General features: G+C 57.2%; 1 protein-coding gene and 1 pseudogene across 2 annotated transcripts; both read right to left on the bottom strand.

Annotated features, from left to right (window-relative positions):
• Positions 1-547: 547 nt before the first annotated feature.
• On the bottom strand, positions 548-19086 carry DHX34 (DExH-box helicase 34). 2 transcript variants are annotated; one of them, XM_039883180.1, is made up of 12 exons: positions 19046-19086; positions 16310-17240; positions 13598-13909; positions 11317-11571; positions 9897-9999; positions 8516-8733; positions 6119-6293; positions 4136-4329; positions 3437-3538; positions 1681-1923; positions 1336-1509; positions 548-964 (listed from the first exon to the last, which is right to left on the bottom strand). In XM_039883180.1, the coding sequence occupies exons 2-12, from the start codon at positions 17012-17014 to the stop codon at positions 620-622; spliced, it is 2826 nt and encodes a 941-aa protein (XP_039739114.1). In that variant the 5' UTR covers positions 17015-17240; positions 19046-19086; the 3' UTR covers positions 548-619. The 2 variants fall into 2 exon arrangements, with proteins under 2 accessions (XP_039739114.1, XP_039739112.1); XM_039883178.1 differs by having other exon boundaries at positions 554-979; positions 19046-19083.
• On the bottom strand, positions 14401-14519 carry LOC120619050 (uncharacterized; annotated as a pseudogene).
• Positions 19087-20264: the final 1178 nt, after the last annotated feature.

The raw sequence follows: 20264 nt of genomic DNA, 5'->3' as shown, positions 1-20264 counted from the left end.
GGTTGTAATAAATACGACTTTGGCTACTTGGTGGCATTAAGAAATATTGTTAACTTTGTTAGGAGTGATAACCGATAACAGCACTGTGGCGGTGCTAAAAGTGTCATTATTATTATTACTAAATAACATGACACCTGCGACCTGCTTGAAAACGCTCCTTCAAAAAGGAAAAAAGTAAGGGGCAGAAAACAACGATGGCAAAATGCTGACGGCTACAGAACCCGGGCAAGGGTTTGTCACACTCTCTACTTGGATGACGTATAGAAATTTCCAAAATTAAAAAATTAAGGAAAAAACAATGTAATAATAGGAAGAGAGTTACCGGACTAGGAATCCGCAGCAGTTAAAGTTTCAAATTCTATCTCTGAGGTTTCCAATCATAAACCGCACCTTTTTGAGTTAACGTGTGCCATTTGACACGTATGCTCCTTTGTTTACAAACGAAAAGAGGAGCTGCGCCCCAGACTGACACACCCACGACCAGACCGGCCACCAGGCTGCAGGAGCAAAGGCCCCATGGGAGCACGCAGGCCTGCACCCTGGGGGGGTTCCCGGCTGGGACCGGGCCTAGCCTGCAAGCAGCTGCTTGGCTGAGGTGGCCTTTATGGCATGGATGTGACTAGAAGGTAGTGTGAATCCACGGCCTGGACGCTGCCTTCCCACAGGCGCAGGCCTGCCCACGCCGCCATGGGGAGGGCGAGGCTCGGCGTGAACGTGCCAAGGCCGCCCAGCCAGGTCTGGTCCTGGGACCCGCCCCTACCCCGGCCCCCACCCCGCCGGCGGGTCCCACCTCAGTGGGCCCAGCAGTGATAGCGAGAGGCTTCTCTGTCCCACTTGGGTTCACGGTACCTCGGCTCCCTTCGCCGGCCCGGGCCTCCCGCTCGTGCTCCTGCTCCTGGGCGTGCAGCACCTCGGGGCTGTTGGCGAAGACGCAAGTGGGGTGCAGCACGGTGCCCTGCTTGGCCTGGGTGTGGAAAATCTGGAGAGGCCGGAGACAGAGGACCTCAGCCCTGCTCCTCCCTGCTCTTCCCGGGACGTTTCTCCTCACCCTCCTCGTCTCAGCTCAGAGGTCCCCTCCACCAGGAAGCCCTGCCTGACCCCCGCCCGGGCTGGCCAGGGACTCCCCTGTGTTCCCTCAGCCCCTGCGCTCCCCATCCCCGCCGCAGCCACTCTGAATCCTCCATCTGGGAACAGGTTTGTCTCCCCACCAGACTGCAACCCCAAAAGGACAAGGCGAGGGTCGTTTAGGTCACAGTCATGTCCCCAGCACAGAGCAGGTGCTGGGAAGGTGCTGAATGACAAAACCCGCCCAGGGACGGGGAGCGGGAGGCCCACCTGGTCCGAGTCCTTGCGGCCGCTGTTGAAGGGGTCCGGGACGGCGAGCTGCGGGTAGAGGCCCCGGCCCATCAGCAGCTTGAGCAGGACCATCTGGTCCCGCGTCAGGGCCTGGGCCGAGCTGGTGGCCGCCTGCAGCTGCTCCAAGTTGTGCCGCAGCTTGAACTTCACGTCCTGGTGGGAACGTGGGGAAAGGCGGGGTGTTCCAAGAGCTTCTGGGGACTGGGGGGGCCAGGTCCTGGCCACGGAAACCTATTTCCTGAGGTGAGGACAGGGCTGTGTCCCCTCAGGCTCCCACTCTACCCCCGCCCACCCCAGGCACCGGACAGTCCTGCGGTGGCCCACCTGGATGTCCACGTTGTCGCCGGCCCCGCGGGAGGCTGTGCCTCCCTCGTCCTCGTCGCTGGAGCATCCGACCTGGCCCTCCTGCAGCCGCAGCACCTTGCGCCGGCGGCCCCCGCCCGCCTCGTGCTGGCGCTTCAGCCGGTGCAGTGCCTGGCGCTCCCTGCGCTGCTGCAGCCGCCGGGAGCTGTCCCCCGGCTCCCGGGCCTGGGCCCCGGCCAGCAGCCCGTGCTCCTCCAACAGCTCCTGGGCCGGCGAGTGAGGGACACAAGGCAGGTCGAGGGGGCTCTGGACCCAGACGCCGGTTCACGTCCGGGGCCTGCCACTTGCTGGCAAGTGACTTTGCCCTTCGGAGCCACAATTCTCCCCACGTGAAAAACGGGGCCTCTCCCAGTGCCTCCCTGCCCGGGCTGCTCGGGGCTGAAGTGGCCCACGTGAGCCTGTGCACGGCGCGGGCACGGTGGCTGCTTCGGCACTGTTGCTGGCCCACGGACGCCCAGGCTGCGGACGGGAGGGAGGGAGTGACGAGAGGGGGCGACTCTCCCCCAGGGTCCTCCCTGAGGGCTCCTGTCACAGCTCCAACCTGCCCCTTCAGGCCACCCCAGCTCCGAGCTTCCTCCACTGGCGGCTGTCAGTGGGGTCCCTGATTGGCAGCAGCGTCTGGGACGCGGGAACCTGCCAAAATGCCAAGCCCTGGGCCCCACCGCGGAAAGCAAATCCGTCTCGGGAGTGAGGCGGGGCCTGGACTTAGCAGACCCGCAGGGGACTGCGACACATGTTACAGACCCCCTGCCCACAGCTCTGAGAACAGTCTTCGGGTGATCCTACTGGACTGGACCCAGTTTCTCGATGAGCCCTGATCAGCAAAGGACGTGGGATATTGTGTGTGAAAGAGGAGGACCCCCCGCCCCGTTTCACTAGGCTGCATCACGGCTCTAGAGAGCTGGAGACGCTGAGAGACGCGAGAACGGTCAGGACACCACTGGTCCCCAGCACAGGGACCCCTAAAACTGCATGAGAGGCCTCGGTGGGGTGGCTGCCCACCCTGGGCCTCAATCTGCCCATCCGCTACCGGCGTCCCCAGGGACGCCTGCGTTTTATTTCTACTGCACGGCGCACACGCGGCCACCGAGCGTGCAGCAGCAGACCTCACGCGCAAACGGGAAGACGTGCAATTTCAGCGCTGTATGCGAGGCGCACAACCACATGGCAACAGCGACCCTGGCGCCCGCGGGCTCCCCGTGCACGAACCCGTCCGTCCTCACAGGCTCACTGTGAGGCACGTGCTACTATCGTCCCCGGTTTCGGAGGGCGAGCTGAGGCCCGGAGGGGCACAGGGTCACACTGCTGGCAAACGGCAGAGCCGGGAGCTGCTGCTGGGACATCCGGCTCCGGATCTGGTTCCCAACCGCTGCCCTACGCTGCCTCCCAGCACCCGGTCCGCGGTCCGGGAGGGCAGCTCAGCACCCCTGCCCCAGAGGGCGCGGTTCTTCACAAGGATGTGGCCTGTGACAGCTGACCTCATATGCCCCCTCCAGGGAGCCCCCTGGGATTTCTACCCTTCGCCCTGCCCACGGCACTCCCACGCTTGGTCGTCTGATGGCGGGAGGTGAGGGAAGGGTGGGCCCCTGACCACTCCGTCAGAGAAGCTGGAGCATGCTCGCGGGCACTCACTCTGTCTCCCCGCAATCCCGGCCGCCCAGGTGTGTTCCTGGCCCTGTCTGCCTGGCCGGGCGGCCCACCTGGCCCCGAGCCTCACCTTGAACTGGCGCCGCAGGTTGGCCATCTCGTACAGCCGGTGCTCCTCGATGCCACGGCGGCGGCACCACTTGCGTGAGTTTCCGCTCCGTTCGGACTTCACCTGGTTGGAGGTATAGATTCCAGGTGTCAGGGCCCGGCTGGCTGTGGGGGTGGGGGAAAGGGGGACTGACCCATCACCCAGACTGCCCCAGCGTGGGCCCCAACATCAGCCACTGGGAGGATGCAAGGCCGGTGGGCAACCTGTCGGCCATCCTTGATACCTGCTTTCCTCCTTGCAGGTCTCAGCCCTACTGCCCCCTCTTACAGGAAGCCATCCCTGACTACGCTGGGTCAGATACGCCCTCCGGGTTTTCTCAGCCCTCTGGGTTCCCCAGCACAGCCCATTCTGGGTGGCCACTGTGTAGGGATGGGCCTGTACCCTGCACTGGGCTGTGAGCCCCAGGAGGGCAGGGCCAGGTGGTTTTGATCACCACTGGGTCCCCAGCACTGCCTGGCACAGGGCCAGGCCCAGGTCAGGGGTTCAGGGAATATGTGTTGGACACACAGGGGCCACTCTATGAGTCTGGACTTTCTCCAGGTGGCAGCAGTTGGAAGTGGCACTTCAGAAGCCCCCAGCTCCCCCTCGAGCCCGGGCCCTGCACGTGCTGGTCCTACAAGTGGTGCAGACAGGAGTCGGGGGCACCGCCGCCGGCCTCACCTGCACCCAGGTATTGAAGACGTTGAAGAGTGTGAAGGGGTCCCCCTGATCACTCTCCAGGGGCCGCCGCGCTGCCACACACTCTGGGTTGCTCTGGGCGCTGCGGGTGAAGGGCGACTGGACGCTGAGGGCGGCCGCGATGGTGAGCACAGGCTCCGCCAGGTGGAACGTGCAGCCCAGGATCAGCATCTTCCCTGGGGCGGGACCGGGATGAGCGCACCCTGCCCTCCTCCCTGCACCCTGTCCACAGAGGGCCTCAGAGCCATGCTCTGTGCTTTCCCACCACCGGACCTTGGGCAAGGCCTCAGTTTCCCCATCTGTAGGCTTGAGACGACCACAGTCCCCGCCTCCTCGGGCATGTGGTGGGCACTGTTAGTGATGGCTGCCACTGTCAGCAAGGCCACCGCCTGCCCGCTCTCCACTTCATCGCCGGCTCCCCCAGCCCCGCTCCCCGCCTTGTTGGCTTTATTTTCCTTCCCCACACTCCTTTTTGACCTGCCACGGTAACGTCCCTGTCCCTCTAGAATGTGACCTCCATGCGCACTATAACTTGGTCTGCCTGGCACGCGGCAGGCGCTGGCTTCTGTGCCTGCCTCAGGATGACCCTCTCCTGCCATCTTTGTTGAATTCCAGGTGGAAGCGGGGAAGATAGCGAGGAGGGGGGGAGGAAGCGAGGACAGGGAAGAAGGGAGGACAGGGAGGGACAAAGACAAGGAAGCAGTAGGAATGGTATCCAGACGTGGTGAAAACCCGTCTCCCAGTGCTCAGGCCCTTGCCTGCCTGCCCGCCCCGGGCAGTGGCCTCTGTGTTACGTGTCTGACTCATCCCCACTGGTCCCCTTGACTGCCTTGCTGGACTAAGGGCAGCGTCTATTAAATTGCAAAGAGGAACTGTGCTTCACCCTGTGAAATACTCGGAGGGCCTGACTGGTGACTGAGCCATCTGGGCCCAGAACCGCCCAGCAGTGAGTCATCTGTGTCTCCTGCTCTGCAGGCCTGGGGACCAACGGTGACAGCCTGGCTGGGGAGTGACCCCCAGCTCTGCCTGCCACATGAGCCTGAGCGAGTGACAGCCTTTCTCCGAGCCTCACTTCCTCATTTGGAAAGCCTGCGTCCCTCATCCCTATCCCTTGGGGGATGGGCGATGGCGTGCCCACCGTACTCGGCAGCCCGCGCCATCAAACCGAGGCTTGGTCACGCGCTGTTCCACACGCGCTGTGCAGGGCCCTCCACCCGCACCCCTGGCAGAGCCTCAGTTTCCTCATCTGCACTCGGGGCTGCCTGTAGGCCCTCCCCTCTCTGAATGGGAATGAAATGATATAGGATCCGTAGAGCCCTCCACAAGCATATAGGAAATGCTCGTGGAACTTTCTTTTTCTTCTCAGAAGACCTGATTCTCCTTGCTCTAGACCTGTTCCCTTCCAAAACAAACAGAAATAACCACTTCGCAGCCATGGGACGCCCCCAGAGCTGGTGGTCTCCACCTCCCATCCTCACAGAAGCTCCGTCACTGCAGCGCTGGGGACTTTAATGTTAACACGGGCAGCTTTTGTTGAGCACCATGTTTGGGAAATGGTGTCACGGGCGGTGACGTGGAGCTGGGGATATTCTGTGGGCTGTGGATTTCTGGTAGAAATAGAATGTCCTGAGTCAGGAGAATCAGGCAAGACAAACGCGCCCGGGGCAGGAGGCTCATCGGCGGGCGGGGATGACGTGGGGAGGAGGAAGAGGAAGAGGGTGGGAATCCTCATGACTGACGCAAGAGTGGTGCCAGGGCGAAGCTGGGAACGGGCTGTGCGGAGAGGGGTACCACTTTGCTGACTGCTGTAACCCTGCCCCTAGAGCAGAGCTTGGCACAGAGAACCCGAAGATGGATGAACGGGGCCCACAGAAGGAGTAGGTCACTCAGAGTCACTCGGAGAGAAGGCATCGCCCCGCACCCAGCCAGTGCCCTGTGCGATCACCCCGAGGCGGAGTCGCTCACCAATCACGACGTCCACGGGCAGCTGGGCCAAAAGGGACCCGATGGGAGTGAGGGCCTCTGAGCTGTCCAGGGCGCCCTGGTCCTGGAGGTAGAGGATGGCTGTTTCCAGGCTGGCTGGTGGGGGCGGCTCGATGAAGGGGAAGGTTCGGGGGTCTCCCACGTTCATGCTCTTCATCTGGAATGAGAACCGAACCCCCCGGGATGGGACACAGGAGCCGCCGTGGAGCACTGAGAGGGCTCGGATCACAAACTCGTGATACTTTAAGACACTCGAGGTCAAGGCCCATGGTACAGAGGCAGGGGAGAAGCGCCATCGTCTGCCTGTCTGCCCGGCATCTCTTCTCCCAGACCCTGGCCATGGAATGAACACATGATCTAAGCTGGACCATTCGAGGTTTCTCAGCCCCGCTTCCAGCCCTCATAGCAACTAAGAAATAACCACGTGACCTGAGCTGGGCCAATCAGAATCCTTTCCTGGGACTGCAAACTAGAGCTGGGAGAGAGAAGTTCCAGCATCCTCTCTGCTCGTGAGGGGCCAGGATGGAGACCCAGAGCTGCTGTGGTTATTTTTCTATTGCCTGGAAATTAGCCCACCCACCACCGATGGAGAATTCCTTAAGTGTTCCTCAGCAAGACCCGCCTCCCCCATGATGGATACTCAAAGCCACGAAATCCTCTTTTCTGCTTACAAGAATTTCAGTTGGGTTTCTCTCTTTTGACCAAAAAATCTCCATGAATTCAGAGGCCAGAGGCACAGCAGGTGGTGGAGAAAATGAAGTCAGCACCTGTCATTGGGTCTGGCATGAGCCAGAGGGAAGCTCAGAGAGCCTGGGGGCTCAGTCCCAGTCTCCCAGCTAGGTGACCTGCTCGCCTGGCCCTGACCTAGAGGCGACCGGCCATTCCTCCCTGCTCACCGAACCCTGATGTTGTCTGGGAGATCACCCGATACCCACTGAAAGACCTTCAAATTAGAAGCTACGGGTGGGAAATAGGGCGCGGATTTTTTTAAGTTCTCCAGATGATTCCAATGTGTAGCTGGGGCTGAGAATCAGTGCTCCAATCCAGTCTGGCAATGCCACCGCCGGACAATTACAGGTCATAGAGAGGGCACACATAGCCAGTTCTGCCGACAAGACAGGCTGGGAAATCAGCCAGGGGTTTCCGGGAAAGGCTCCCGTGGTCTTATAAATGAGACCCACAAAGGAGCAGGTCGTTGTTCCCGTCTCTGGAGAGTAAAGGAGGAGGAGATGTACCCACGGCTGCCGGAGCCAGGTGGCACTCACGATGCAGCCTCAGATGGAATCCCAGCTGTGCCGCTTGCCAGCTGGGTGTGTGACCTGGGTCACGCTGCTTTACCTCTCTGCATCCGGTTCCTCGTCCCTACTTTGGATTGATAGGATTACCTACCCCACAGGGTTTCTGTGGGGATCAATTATGTACATAAAACACAGAGCCTAGCCCACAGTAAGCACTAGGTGAGTGGTTTTTTTTTTTATCATCATCATCATCATTAAGCGAGCTGCTGAGGCTGGAAAGACAGAAAAAGCCCAGGTCCTTTATGACATCGCTGATTCATTTAAGTAACCGAGCCTGAAACCTCTCCACCTCGGGGCTTCTGGTTAGAGAAAACGGTACAGTTTCCTTACAGTTCGAGCCGGCGTTTTTCAAATAGCAGATTACGCGGGTCAGGAACTCCACGAAGTGGGTCATGATCAGCATTTTTTAAAAATGAAATCAAATGAATAGACACTATCACGTGCAAAAAGGGGCTCATGAGCCTGTGGCAGATGCTCCCCCACCTGCCTCTCCCTCCTCTTCCCGAGCACAGAGACTACACTTCCCAGCCTCCCCTGCAGTGCAGTGTGGCCAGGGGAACTCCAGCTGGGGTGGTGGAGGGAAGTACATCCCCGCGGACTGTGGACCTGGCCCTGAAAGCCCCACAAACCCATCTCTGAGGGGGCTGACAGAGGCACAAGAGGGAAGGGATCTGGATCCCCAGATACAAGAAACTGCCCGCCAGCCCAAGGAGGGTCGGTCCTGCTGCGCTGGCCGTCCTGGCAGGGGGTGTCCTCGTCTGGTCTACGAGCAGCTACCAAGATGTGAGCCACCACGTAACACGTGTCCAGAAAGCCCGGCTCTAAACGCCACTTGCTGATGGGTTTTCTGTTATAGCTGAAAGCACTCCACTGAGTCACGAGGTTCCTCCAGTGACCCTGCGAATCTGGGGGACAATTCTCCCCTCAAAGTGGCATCAGACATTTGGGAGAGAGGAACACCCCGGTGGCCTGGCCAGCCCCGCCCTTCTTGGCCCTGAACTCTGAGATGGTCTCGTCTAACCGCCTCCCGGTCGTCCCGGGCACCAGCGCTCGGGACGGTGCCCTCCCCGCCCTGCCTCACCTGCAGCACCATCGCGTCCAGGGCTACCCTCCGAATCTCGGGGACGGCGTAGGGGGCGAAGGCTTCGTAGTCCGACTCGGCATAGAGGCGGAAGCAGACGCCGGGGCCCGTGCGGCCCGCCCGGCCCTTCCGCTGCTCGGCACTGGCCTGGCTGATCCAGAACTCCTGCAGCCGCTGCACCTTGGCCTGGGGGTCGTAGCTCATCTCCTTGACCTTGCCTGGATCGGAGGAGGGGCAGGAGGGAGGGCCTCTGTGAGCGGCACATGCCTGGCCCCCTCCCGCCCCTTCCTCACTCCCTTACTCCCCTAACCCTGACCATGACCGTCAGCCCATTCTGGACCTGACGCTGACACCGCGTTAATGTATTCTTTTGTTTCCTCGTTCACACATCTTTTATTTACTCAAGCCTTTGCTTATTCAGCGGCTCAGTCATGTGACAAGTATTATGAAGCACCTACTATGTGCCAGGCACTGTCCTCAGCAGCAAAGAGACAGCTGCGAACAAGACGAAACAAAGTCCCTAGGCTCACAAAGCCAAAGAGACACCATGTCTCATCAATTCTAAGACCAACCTTTTCTCATATTGTATCGTCTCTGACATGCCTTAAAATCAACGGCATGTCCATGGTTAATGGGCGGTGTTTTAAAATTTTTCTTGACGGAATAAAAAATCGTGGAATGTTTTATCACTGGCATCCCAGATTCGATACTATAAGGTAAGTGCTGACATTTACGGAGTGTTTGCTCTGTGCCAGGTACCATCCTGAGAACCCGAATGTATTAACTCGTTTCATCCTTACAACCTAAGAGAGGCATTGTCATTACTGCCATTTTATAAATGAGCAAACTGACACAGAGAGAGTGTCAGTGACACAGCCTGGGTACCACAGCCAGCTCTGAACCTGACCAGCCTGGTTCCAGTGTCCTCTGACCACTATGCTCTGCTGACTTTCCAGAAAACAGTCTAGTTAAGAAGACAGAAAATGAATAGATCAACAGATATAAAATACGATGCCCATACTAGGAAGAAAAATAAAGCCCCATAAGGGGAGCAAGAGCGGAAGAAGGGGGAGATTACTCAGATTAAGTGGACGAGGTGGGCCTCTAATGGGGACCCATTTGTGCAGGCCCTGGAAAAAGATGAGGGAGCGAGCCGCGTGGCTGTCTGGAGAAAGACAGCTCTAAGCAGAGACAACAGTCAGTGCAAAGGCCCTGGGGCAGAAGCAAGCTTAGAACGACTGAGAAAGATGAAGACGTTGTCACTGCTCCAAAGCCCTAAACGCCTCCCACTCCCCGCTTTGCTCCGGCACAGACACCTGCATGTCCCCAGCCCCCACACTCCTCTCCAGGTCCCCGGGGTGCTGGGCGGGGCAGCCCTCACCGGAATCCACCACGAAGCGGATCCCATCAATGGTGACTGAGGTCTCGGCGATGTTGGTGGAGAGAATGCATTTCCGGACTCCAGGGGGGGCCACGTCGAATACCTGGGGGAGAGTAAGGAGGGGACATCAGGGACTAACTCAGCCCTTACTGACCCCTGGAAGGTCCCATGGGCACCTCAAACCAGCACATCTAAAACAGCCCAGCACGCCCCACTGCACCCTCTCCTCCTCCACATCCATCTCGGAGATGGCTCATCATTCATGTCACCTGGGGCCAGGAACCTGGGCTGTCCCGGGTCCTCCCTTCCCCTCCCCACCCGAACCTCTTCGATTCCTTGATGTCATAACCCCACTCCACACCCGCCGCCCCTGCCCTGGTGCAGGCACCTCCTTTCCCACCCAGGCCCTGCTCCAGCTTCCTCCTTAGTCTCTGGCCTCTGGACTCACCCCGTCCAGTCCGTCCGTCACACACAACAGAGGGACCTGCTATAGCACAAACTGGCACTGGCCTCGCCTTGCTCAGAACCCTCCCGCGGCCCCCAGAATGCCATGGCCCCACACTGGGTCCGTGAGGCCCCCCTGCGGTCAACCCTGCGTACCTATCCGGCCTCACCTCTCCCAAATTCCCCGTCACAGTACGGACCTCAGCGGCTGAGAGCTGGGGTCAGCAACTGCAGCCTGGGGGCCGAACCCAGCCTGCCGCCTGTTTTTGTGAATCAAGTTTTCATGGCGCACGGCCTCGGCTGGTCAGTCTGCTTAACGGTAGAGTTGAGACATGGTGACAGAGATCACGTGGCCCACAAAACCTAAAAATACGTGCTGCCTCGCCCTTCACATAAAGCTGGCCAACCCCTAGTGAATGGCACGGGCTCTGGTGCCAAATTGCCACGTTCCGCAGACTGGCTCTGCCACTTACGGGCCTTTGCTCACATCTCAGCTTCACATCTGTGAAGCGGGGCCGGGCAGGCAGGACTGCGGTGAGGACGAATGAGACGGGCCGGATGCAGAGCTCAGACTCCTCCCACAGTGCTCCACGCACGTCACCTGGGACACTCCTCCCCGCCCCCTTCCCCGGCTGGGCCTTCCCAAGTCTGTTTTGAAAGTCCTTCCCCCAAGAAACCCGGCCCGAACCCACGAAGACTCTGCTCGCAGAGCTCCAGAGCTTCCGTCTAGTGTTCGGAAAACTGTCAATTACTTGTCCTTTCCCTCGACAGACACAAGGGGAGGCACCAAGGAGGTGCTCGGAGGCTGTGTCCTCAATCGATAAACAACTGACTGTGACCTGAAGGAACTGTTCCCCAAGGTGACTCCAGCGGGCAGCTCCCAGGACAGTCCGGGATGCCCTGGCCCCGGATTCCCAGCCTCGCCCTGTACCTTCCCACCGAGTGGGACTTAACCAGCCTGGCAGCATGCTGATACCTTATCCTGGTCGGCCACGGAGAGGGCACTGTGCAGTGGCAGCACCACCCAGCGCTGGGTGTGGCTGGCATAGGTCTGGGCAGCCTCGAGCACGGTGCTGATCTCGGCCATGCCGCTGAGGAAGACGAGGAGGTCGCCCCGCTCCTCCGGTGGGTACTTATTGTCGATGGCTTCCAGCACCCTCAGGTAGGGCCTCGGGTCCAGCTTCTCCGACTTGGATGTCGCTGGCTCGACCTCCTGCGGCTGGTACACGACCTACGAAGAGAGAGACAGCCCCAGGCAGGAGCGCACCCTGTCACTCCAGCTCGGAGCAGAGGGGCAGGGACACCACAGGCCGACGGAGGAGACACAAAGCAGTCAGAAGGCAGACAGCACGCTCAAACAGGATCATTTGAGGAAGATGAAGTCTAAGCACAAAGTATTACGACTTCTGGGGAGCTGGCAAGGTTTGACGTTGTAATCCGGGTGCTGGCAGCACACAGGTATTAAATTTATAAAAATTTATTGAGCTATACACGTGATATGTGCATTGTTTGTGTTTGGAGCATAACCCTGACAACGACAAAACCTTACGGGGTGCAGGCAGGTTAAACCCCTAGAAATCCCTCAGAAAGCGCCTCGCACTGTTTCTCTGGCTGCTTAGAAGACAGACGGCTGGGCATTTAGAACCGAAAATCACAGGGACAGTTTCCTGGTGGAACCGCAAGGCTGCTACCAACTCTTGGCCCAAAGGCATAAGAGGAAGGAGTGTTTGGCCATCAAAACCGTAGAAGAGAGGCCTAGGCGGAGAGCGCCATCTTGAAAGGAGCTGTGACCTCGGTTGAGGGACACAGCCTCCTGGAGACCTCGAGGGAGGGGGTGGACTCCCCGTTCCCCAGTGGCCCTCGGAAGCCAGAGGGCAGGGTGTCCACTGTCACCATCCACACAGGCCGCCTCCCAGGGACACGGGAAGGCGGAGGTGAGGGAACGGAGATCGGGAAGGGCAAACAGAAGCCTCTGCACAGGGCCTGTCGGCCTGCGAGCAGGATTCGAGTGCCAGCTCTGCCACTTCCGAGTCATCCTGGAGACAAGTGGCGTCCCACTGCGAGCTTCGCCTTTGCCCTCCTGGGTGGCGATTCCTGGCTGTGGGAGGGGCTGACACCAGCTCGTGCGTCAGCGGCGGAGCACGTGGTGGACACTCGATGAGCGGTAGCCGAGCTCGCCATCGTCGATGTTGGACAATGACGACGCGTGAGCCAGAGCGAGCGGGCTGGGAAACTGGGGGAAAGTGCGGGGCGCACATGGCTGGGGAAACGGGAGAGCTGGGAAGCTGGAAGGGATCTCTGCCCAGTGTGGGCAGAGCGGACGGAAAGAGGATTTAAGAACACGGTTCTGTGAACATCAAACTCCCTTTCTTTCGCCTGAAGGGTCTGTCTCTTGATTTCGGCTTCTTCAGCAGTAGCCGCGCCTCACGTAAGTGGGACACGGGAGGAGATACAGTAGCGTCAGGCCTACTGTGAGAACCGGGTGACATCGGGGGTGTCGACTGGCGTGCCCCCCCCAAAGTCCGCTCTCTTCCTCTCTGGCGCGCTGTCGCCTAGAGAGAGAAGTGACATTTTCCAGCCTCCTTGCATCTCGATGGGGCTCAGAAACAAGGATGGAAGCAACTGCAAAGTCACATCCAACTGGAAAACAACCCGGAATGCACCTGACGCTGGCGCCTTCTCCCTCCCACCGGCTCTAAATACATGGCCCAGGTCAATCCCAGGCCAGGGTTCTCACTGGGCGTGGTGCTGCCCCGGGGGACACTTGGCAACATCTGGAGAGATATCTGCTTGTCACACCTGGGGGAGGAAGATGCCACTGGCGGACAGGGACGCTGCTAAACATCCACGACACACAGGGCAGTCTCACGACTAAGAATTATCCTGTCCGAAACGCCAGCAATGCTGAGAGTGAGAAACTCTCCCCGACGAGATGGCAGAGCAACGAGACGGAAGAGCCTCGATCCCTGAATGACTACATGGAACTGAGCTGCCCATCGGCCTGGACCAGCTGGACCGTGATATGGAAGAAACACACTTGTTTGTTATCTGGCCCTTTACATTTCTGGGTCTCCTCTAACAGGCTCTTAGCCCTCTTCCCGGCACACTGAAAAGGCTCAGGAAATGGCAGCTTTAAAAAAGACAGAGGGAGAGAAAAGACCCCTACTTAAAGGGGTGGGAAACAGAGCAGCAGAGAAGGGACAGGTCCAAGTTCGGCCAGAGACTAGGCGGGAGGACGGGGGTGGGGACGCACTGACCGTGATGGGGAAGAGCCTCCCGGGCACCTGCACCACAGGGGCGCCGCCGAAGTAGCTGGAGAAGAGCGAGATGTTGATGGTGGCCGACATGAGGATGACCTTGAGGTCCGGCCGCTCAGGCAGCAGGCGCCGGAGGACGCCCAGGAGGAAGTCGTTGTGCAGGTGCCGCTCGTGGACCTCGTCCACGATCAGGACCTGGTACTGGGGCAGGCTGGGCTCCCGCTGCAGGTGCCTGAGGAGCAGCCCCACCGTCAGAAACACGATCTTGGTGGCCGCTGAACGCGTGCTCTCGAAGCGGATCTGGTAGCCAACCTGGGCGGGGGAGAGGGTGGTCAGGGGAGGACCCCGGGCCTGGGCGCCAGCCCTTCACCCTGCGCAGACCAAAACCTAAACCAGTGCCCCTGCATCGACTCGGCAGTCTAACAGGTGTGGGTGAGAACCCTATTTCTGCTACCTAGTGCCGCTGACTCTGGGTAAGCAGTTCCGCCCCTCAGAGACATATACTTCTCCTAGATGCTGTGACAATTTTATGTGCTAATTCACATAAAGTATCTGGCACAGAGCCTAGTACGTGACACTAATTAATAATGATAATAAAAATCAGCCTTTCTTGGAGCCCTCACTACGTACCACCGACTATTCTAAACACTTTATGTCTATCGACTCAATTCATGCTCACAACCACTACAGGCTGTAAGAATAATTCTTATTTATTTATTTATTTTTAGGCGAGGCAACCCTTGGTTGACCTCACAGATTGCAAGGACCTTGTCAGCTTTCGATCCCTTATTTTTTATTTTTTACATCTATAGCACCTGGTCTTCCTAGGTGGTTTCCCATCCAAGTACTAACCAGGCCCGATCCTGCTTAGCTTCTGAGATCAGACAGGATCGGGCTCGTTCAGGGTACCGTGGCCGTAGACTGTAAGAATTATTCTCATCCTCACCTCACAGATGGGAAAACTGAGGTCGCTCATCCAAGGTAACACAGCTAGAAAGTGGTACCTCACATCACACACACGCACACACACGCGCGCGCGCGCACACACACACACACACACACACACTTCAGATGAATTACAGTTCTAAATGTAAGTTATTAGGAAAAAAAATAGAACATCTTCGTGACCTTAAAGTAAGCAAAAATTTCTTAAACAGATCCCAAAGACTGTCAACCAACAAAAGAAAATGACAGACTTGAAATAAAAAGACATCATCATCAAAAGACACCATTCAGAAAATGAAAGGCCATTCAGAGCAGGAGACAAAATTTGCGATACATAAATCCCACGAAAGACTCTTACCCACAATCGATAAAGACCTATAAATCAAGAACAAAAAGACGGACAATACAAAAGACAAACGGAAAAAGGCCGGAACAGTCACTTCACCAAAGAGGATCTGCCAATGGCCAGCAAATACATGGAAAGGTGTTCGACATCCTTACCACCGGAGAAACGCACATTAAAACCCATGCAGCAAATTAAAATCTGATACCATCACACACCCACTAGAGACGCTAAAATGAAAAAGAGTAACGGTCACAAGCATTGTGACAACGTGGAATGTACCACCGGTGGGGGTGCGAAACGGCAGGACCGCCTCGCCAAACGATTTGGCCGTTATCTACTAAAGCTAGACACATATGCAGATCTGATGGCCCAGCAATCCCGCTGCTAGACACACGCCCAACAAAAACATGCACCAAAGACACCAAAAGGCAGGTTACGGAACATTTAGAGCGGTGCTGTTCACGAGAGCCTGAAACTGGAAACACCCCAAATTCCCATCAGCGGTAGAAGGGACAAACACACGTGGTGCCATCACCGTGGGAAACCGTGCAGCGCCGGGAAGACACGCCACACACCTGCACGGACACGGTAGAAAAACCTCACAAAACTGAGGGTGAGCGCCAGAGGCCAGGCCCAAAAGAGAACATACTTTTGATCCCATTAATAAAAAGATAAAAAGGCAAAAATAATCTGTGATATTCTATCATTAACGCAGGTGTGATCATCTGGCGCTACGGTGATGATTTACCACTAAGAATAGTGATGACCCTGGGGGCCTAAAGGGAGTAACTAGAAGGGGAGACGAGAGGACTTTGCGGTGCTGGTAAGGCTGATGTTTTATCTGGGTGCACAAATATACTCGACTTTGGAAATTCAGAGCTATACACTTATGATACGTGCATTCCTTTGTGTTGAAAGTGTTCTAAATTCAATAACAACTTTTAAGTGGGAGAGCCAGGATTAGAACCCTAGAAACCATTAGTGAGGAAGTGTCCTCGTTCTTTTTTTATGGCTACCTAGAGAAAAAAAACAGATGAATCTTTAGGACTTTTTTTTTACTGTTAAAGTGCCACGCAGGCAGACCTCGGCGATACCGCGGGCTCTGTCCTGACCCCCACAACAAAGCGAGTATGGCAGGAAAGCGAAACGTAATCTCTGCTGGGGGGTGGGGGCTTGCCTCCAATGTGTTCAGAAAATGCAACATCTGCGGAGCACGGGAAAATCAAGTGCGACAAGACGAGGTCGCCTGTCCTGGGTGACGGGGGAGCCTGTCTCGCTGGGACCGCATCCAGGCCAATCGGCAGATAAATTTCGACTCCATCGAAAGGTAAGTGCTTTTGTAACTTCACGATCTGCCAAAGACAAGCACCTCGTTCCCCAAGGTCACGGGGAAAAGCTGGCACGCTGACACCTCTACTCACCTGTGAGCCATACTGACTGAGGCTCTCGAAGCCCACGCGCTTGGCCAGCGAGACGCAGGCGATTCGCCGAGGCTGGGTGCACGCCACGTGACTGAAGCCGGCGGCCAGCAGGTACTGAGGCACCTGAGTGGACTTGCCACAGCCTGTGTCCCCTGCCACCACCACCACCTGGTGCTGCTTCAGCGTCTTCAGGATGCAGTGCCCATACTGCGAGATGGGAAGCGCCGCACGCTCACGCTGCACTCTGGCCAGCCGCCCGAAGGCCTGCTTCTGGCCGAAGTCCAGGTAATGCAACAGAGCTTGGCGGAACTCGGACACTCTCTCCGGGGGCAGGCGCCTGCCCGGCCACCGAGAGCCCCTGGCACCGGGACCCAGGACAGAGAGGTTGATGCGGTAACGCGAGTCGTAAGCTCCAGGTAGGTCGGCCAGTGCTGGGATGCAGGGCTTGGGACGCCCAGGGTCTTTCTCCGACTTCCTGGGGGTCCTGAGATTCTGGAATCTCTGTAAACGTTCAAAGAACGTCCAGAACTTCTGGCACTCCTCGGAGCCCTGGCGGATATAATCCTCCTCGCGGAAGAAGGCGTCTTCGAACAGACGCCGGGTCTCTGGACAATTCCAGTCCCATTTCTCCAGGGCCTCCTCCTCGCTGGGGTCCCGGGGTCGGTCCCGGTGAGCCCTGCCACCCCTTATCCTGGGAGCAGCCATCACAACGTTGTCACAAAACTGGCCTCAGTCAAGATTCTCATCCCCACCTCCTGCAGTGAGAGGCCAGTGCCTGCAATAAGGAACTCAGGAGTGGTCCAGGATCACCGTAGGCGACGGCAGAGTAAGTGGCCAGGGTCAAGCTGGTGACACACAGGGCACCTCACGACTCCTGCAGTGATCTCTGGGGTGGACACAAGTTCATGCTGGGTTTCCAGGCCCTGAATACCTAGGGAAGAGACCAGAAGACACTCATTTGTTTTTAGAAACATTTATTGAGAGCCTATTTCGCAAACACTGGACTAAGAAAAGGGACAGTATAGAGTAAGGTCACCTGAGCCGCCAAAAGTGGTCATGCTTATATGCAAGAGATAGACATGTCACCAGAATGACAATTCAGTGGCTGGGGCTGTGATACGGGAAGCCGAGGGGTCTGTGGGAGCCTCCCCTGATCCCAACCATGAGAAGTGTGCTATAACCAAGAGTACTCTGGGTCTACTGATTGAGACGAAGTGCGCAAGTTTGCAAGTGTTGCGTTTCGTGCGTATCGCTTTTGCTGCCTGGCACACCCCTTCCTTCTTCTTCCTAACAGGAGACATCTTCCTTGGGAGAGTAGCCCTTCCTGGATTCCACACGGTTCTGATGGCCTTTAAACCAGAAACCCCCTATTGGCTAGGCAAGTGACAAAAGCCTGGTCCATCATGGGACCCTACGCTCCCTCGAACCAGTGCTCGGACTGAGATGTGGACACCACTCAAGGCGAGTTAACTGAGACTTCTCTGGAATTCACACTGGGTTACTACAAAGCTCTGATTTTATCTACTGCGGCTAGACAAAGCCGACATAAACCCGGAGCTCTTGGTAGTATCTCCTGAAGATGATCATCTTCCCTGATATTTATCCTAGGGAAAAGTCTGCACGTGGGCACAGAGCAGCTGACACAAGGAAGGTCACTGAGCCACTAGGAGGAGAGCAGGAGAGGGAGGGGGAGAAGCTTGGCGACATCATTTAGTGCCTGAGGCTTAGTTCCCTCCAACCCTCCACTACCCAGCTACAGGAGAAAACGTCTTTTTGCTTAAAGGTGGGTTTCTGCCTCACAGATGCCTGTGTCCCAACTAATATAGACCATGCCCGCATATGTGCAGTTTTCTGCAGGGGAGTCCAGCAGATCATAAACGGGTTTATGATCTTAAAAGGGTTCTGAGCCTTCTCACGGTAAAGGCTTTGGAGTCGGGAAGATCTGGGTTTGAACCTCAGCTTCGTCATTTATTAGATGTGTGATCACTGGCAAATTAACTTCTTAAGGCTGTTTCCTTCATCTATCAAACACAGACAATATCCCTCAAAACACGTCAGTGTTTATCACCTAGCCTGGTACACAGAAGCTAAACGGTAACTAGCACTCAAGTCCAGCGCTTTCTCCCAATGGTGACTAACACAGGAAAAACAGCGAGAACCAGGGACACATAACCTGGAAAAAATTACACTCAAACGGCCACAAATGGCCTTCATAATGACATTGGCAATGCTTCCACTTGCTCTGCCTCCAGTCTGTCAAGACCCTCACGGAACAGAGCTTGGAGCTTCAATCTCTGCGGTCTCAGGGGAACTCGGGCCGACTCGGGGAGTCATTAGAGCCAGGGACAGGTTTCATCCGAGGAAGAACTGGCGAACTGGCAGAGTTGTTTCCCACAGGAGCAGCAGCTGTGAGCCTCTCCCGGTGGAACCCATCGGCCACTTGCCCTCGACCTCTCTCGTTCGCAGCTTCCCTCCTCTCCCGACCTCCCGGTCCCTCCGTCCCTCAGTTTCTCGCAGCTTCTTGTCGTGCCACAATTTCTCGGGCCTCTCTGTCCCCCAGGTCCTTCAGGACGCCGGGGCTCCATCTCCGTCCGCCGCTGCCGGCCCCTCCTCCAACATATTTCCTCATCTCCGGACCTCCCACCACCCCTCAGCTCGCTCCCTGGACATTCCGGACCCCGCTCCACTCCCACCGCCTAACAACCGCCCCGCGTAGGCGCCACGTCCGTCACCTACAGAACCGCCGCGAGGGCTTCAACTTCCGTTTTCCAGGGCCCCGCGCGCACCCACAGCCCGTCCTGCGCTTGCGCATGTCGTCCCCGCGGCTCGGCCCCGCCCCGCCACGGACGGAAGAGCCAATGGGCAGCTGCGAACGCTCACACATCACTCTGCGCCTGCGCCCGCTCTCGCTCCGGCCCCGCCTCCCTTCGGGCGGAGTCTAGGGTGACGTTGCGCCCTCTAGGGGTCGGGGCCGGCGCTGCGACCCGGTCACTGAAAGGCCACTTGCCTCCCGGGATCACCCGGGCGCTGGGATTTTAAACTACCGTAGGGGAGGGGGTTGTTTTAAAACTCCCTCGTTGGGTTATAATAGTGGCCGGAGCCCAGACACTATTAAAACACTCCCGAGATTTACTCATTATAATTCAACAGAGCAGGAAAGGGGCGAAGAGTGAGGCTATTTGAAGCGCCATGGTCAGAGACATCTAAAAAGTGGCATCTGAGCAGAGAGCTGAAAAAAGTGAAAGCTAAAAAGAGTAGGAACCGTGGACACCCCCTCGGGGAGAGCATTCTAGGTAGAGGAGACAGCAAATGCAAAAAATGAGATGGCGACAGGCTGGGTGGATTCAAGGACCGGCAAGCGGGCGTGTGTGGCTGGAGTGAGGGTGGCTGTGTAGCAGGGAACCAGGTGGGGAGAGGAGGTGGATGGATCATACACACCATGCTGAGGACTTGGGCTTCTAATCTGTGTGAGCTGGCAGCCCTGGGAGGAATCTGAGCAGAGGACAAACGCGAGACACCATCTGACTTAGATTTTTAACAGAATCTTCTGGGTCCCGTGTGGGACACGGACTATAGGGAACGGAGATGAGAAAAGAGGACCAGGGAGGAGGCAGCTGGACTAGGTGAGAGAGTGTGGTGGCTGGACCAGCATGATGGCAGTGAAGATGGTGAGAAGTGGTCAGATTCTAAAGAAATTTTAAGGTAGAACCCAGAGGGTTGGATTGGCCATGGATTGGCCACGGAATGTGAAAGAAAGAGAGGCATCAATGATGGCCTCAAAGTTTTTCCCCCAACACCTGGAAATATGGAGTTGCCATGAACTAAGATCAGGAAGATGCAGGAGGAGGGCTGAGAGAGAGAGAAACCCAGAGTTCCATTTGGAGCATATTACATTGAAGTTATGGCTTGGACATCGAGTTGGGACGTCAAATGGGAAGCTGGATGTGTTCACATC

This window comes from Pteropus medius, unplaced genomic scaffold (genome assembly GCF_902729225.1).
Source record: "Pteropus medius unplaced genomic scaffold, Ma_sr-lr_union100, whole genome shotgun sequence".
Taxonomy (NCBI): Eukaryota; Metazoa; Chordata; class Mammalia; order Chiroptera; family Pteropodidae; genus Pteropus; species Pteropus medius.
This window is presented reverse-complemented; position numbering and strand designations above follow the sequence as displayed.

Bases quoted from the DNA above. Each gene is read 5' to 3' on its own strand.
- DHX34 (XM_039883178.1), bottom strand. From the start codon at position 17,014: ATGGCTGCTCCCAGGATAAGGGGTGGCAGGGCTCACCGGGACCGACCC. The intron at 6,294-8,515 runs GTGAGGCAGGGC...TTCTCATTCCAG, and splicing joins TGGACGCGATGGTGCTGCAG to ATGAAGAGCATGAACGTGGG. The intron at 1,510-1,680 runs GTGGGCCACCGC...CGTTCCCACCAG, and splicing joins GCGACAACGTGGACATCCAG to GACGTGAAGTTCAAGCTGCG.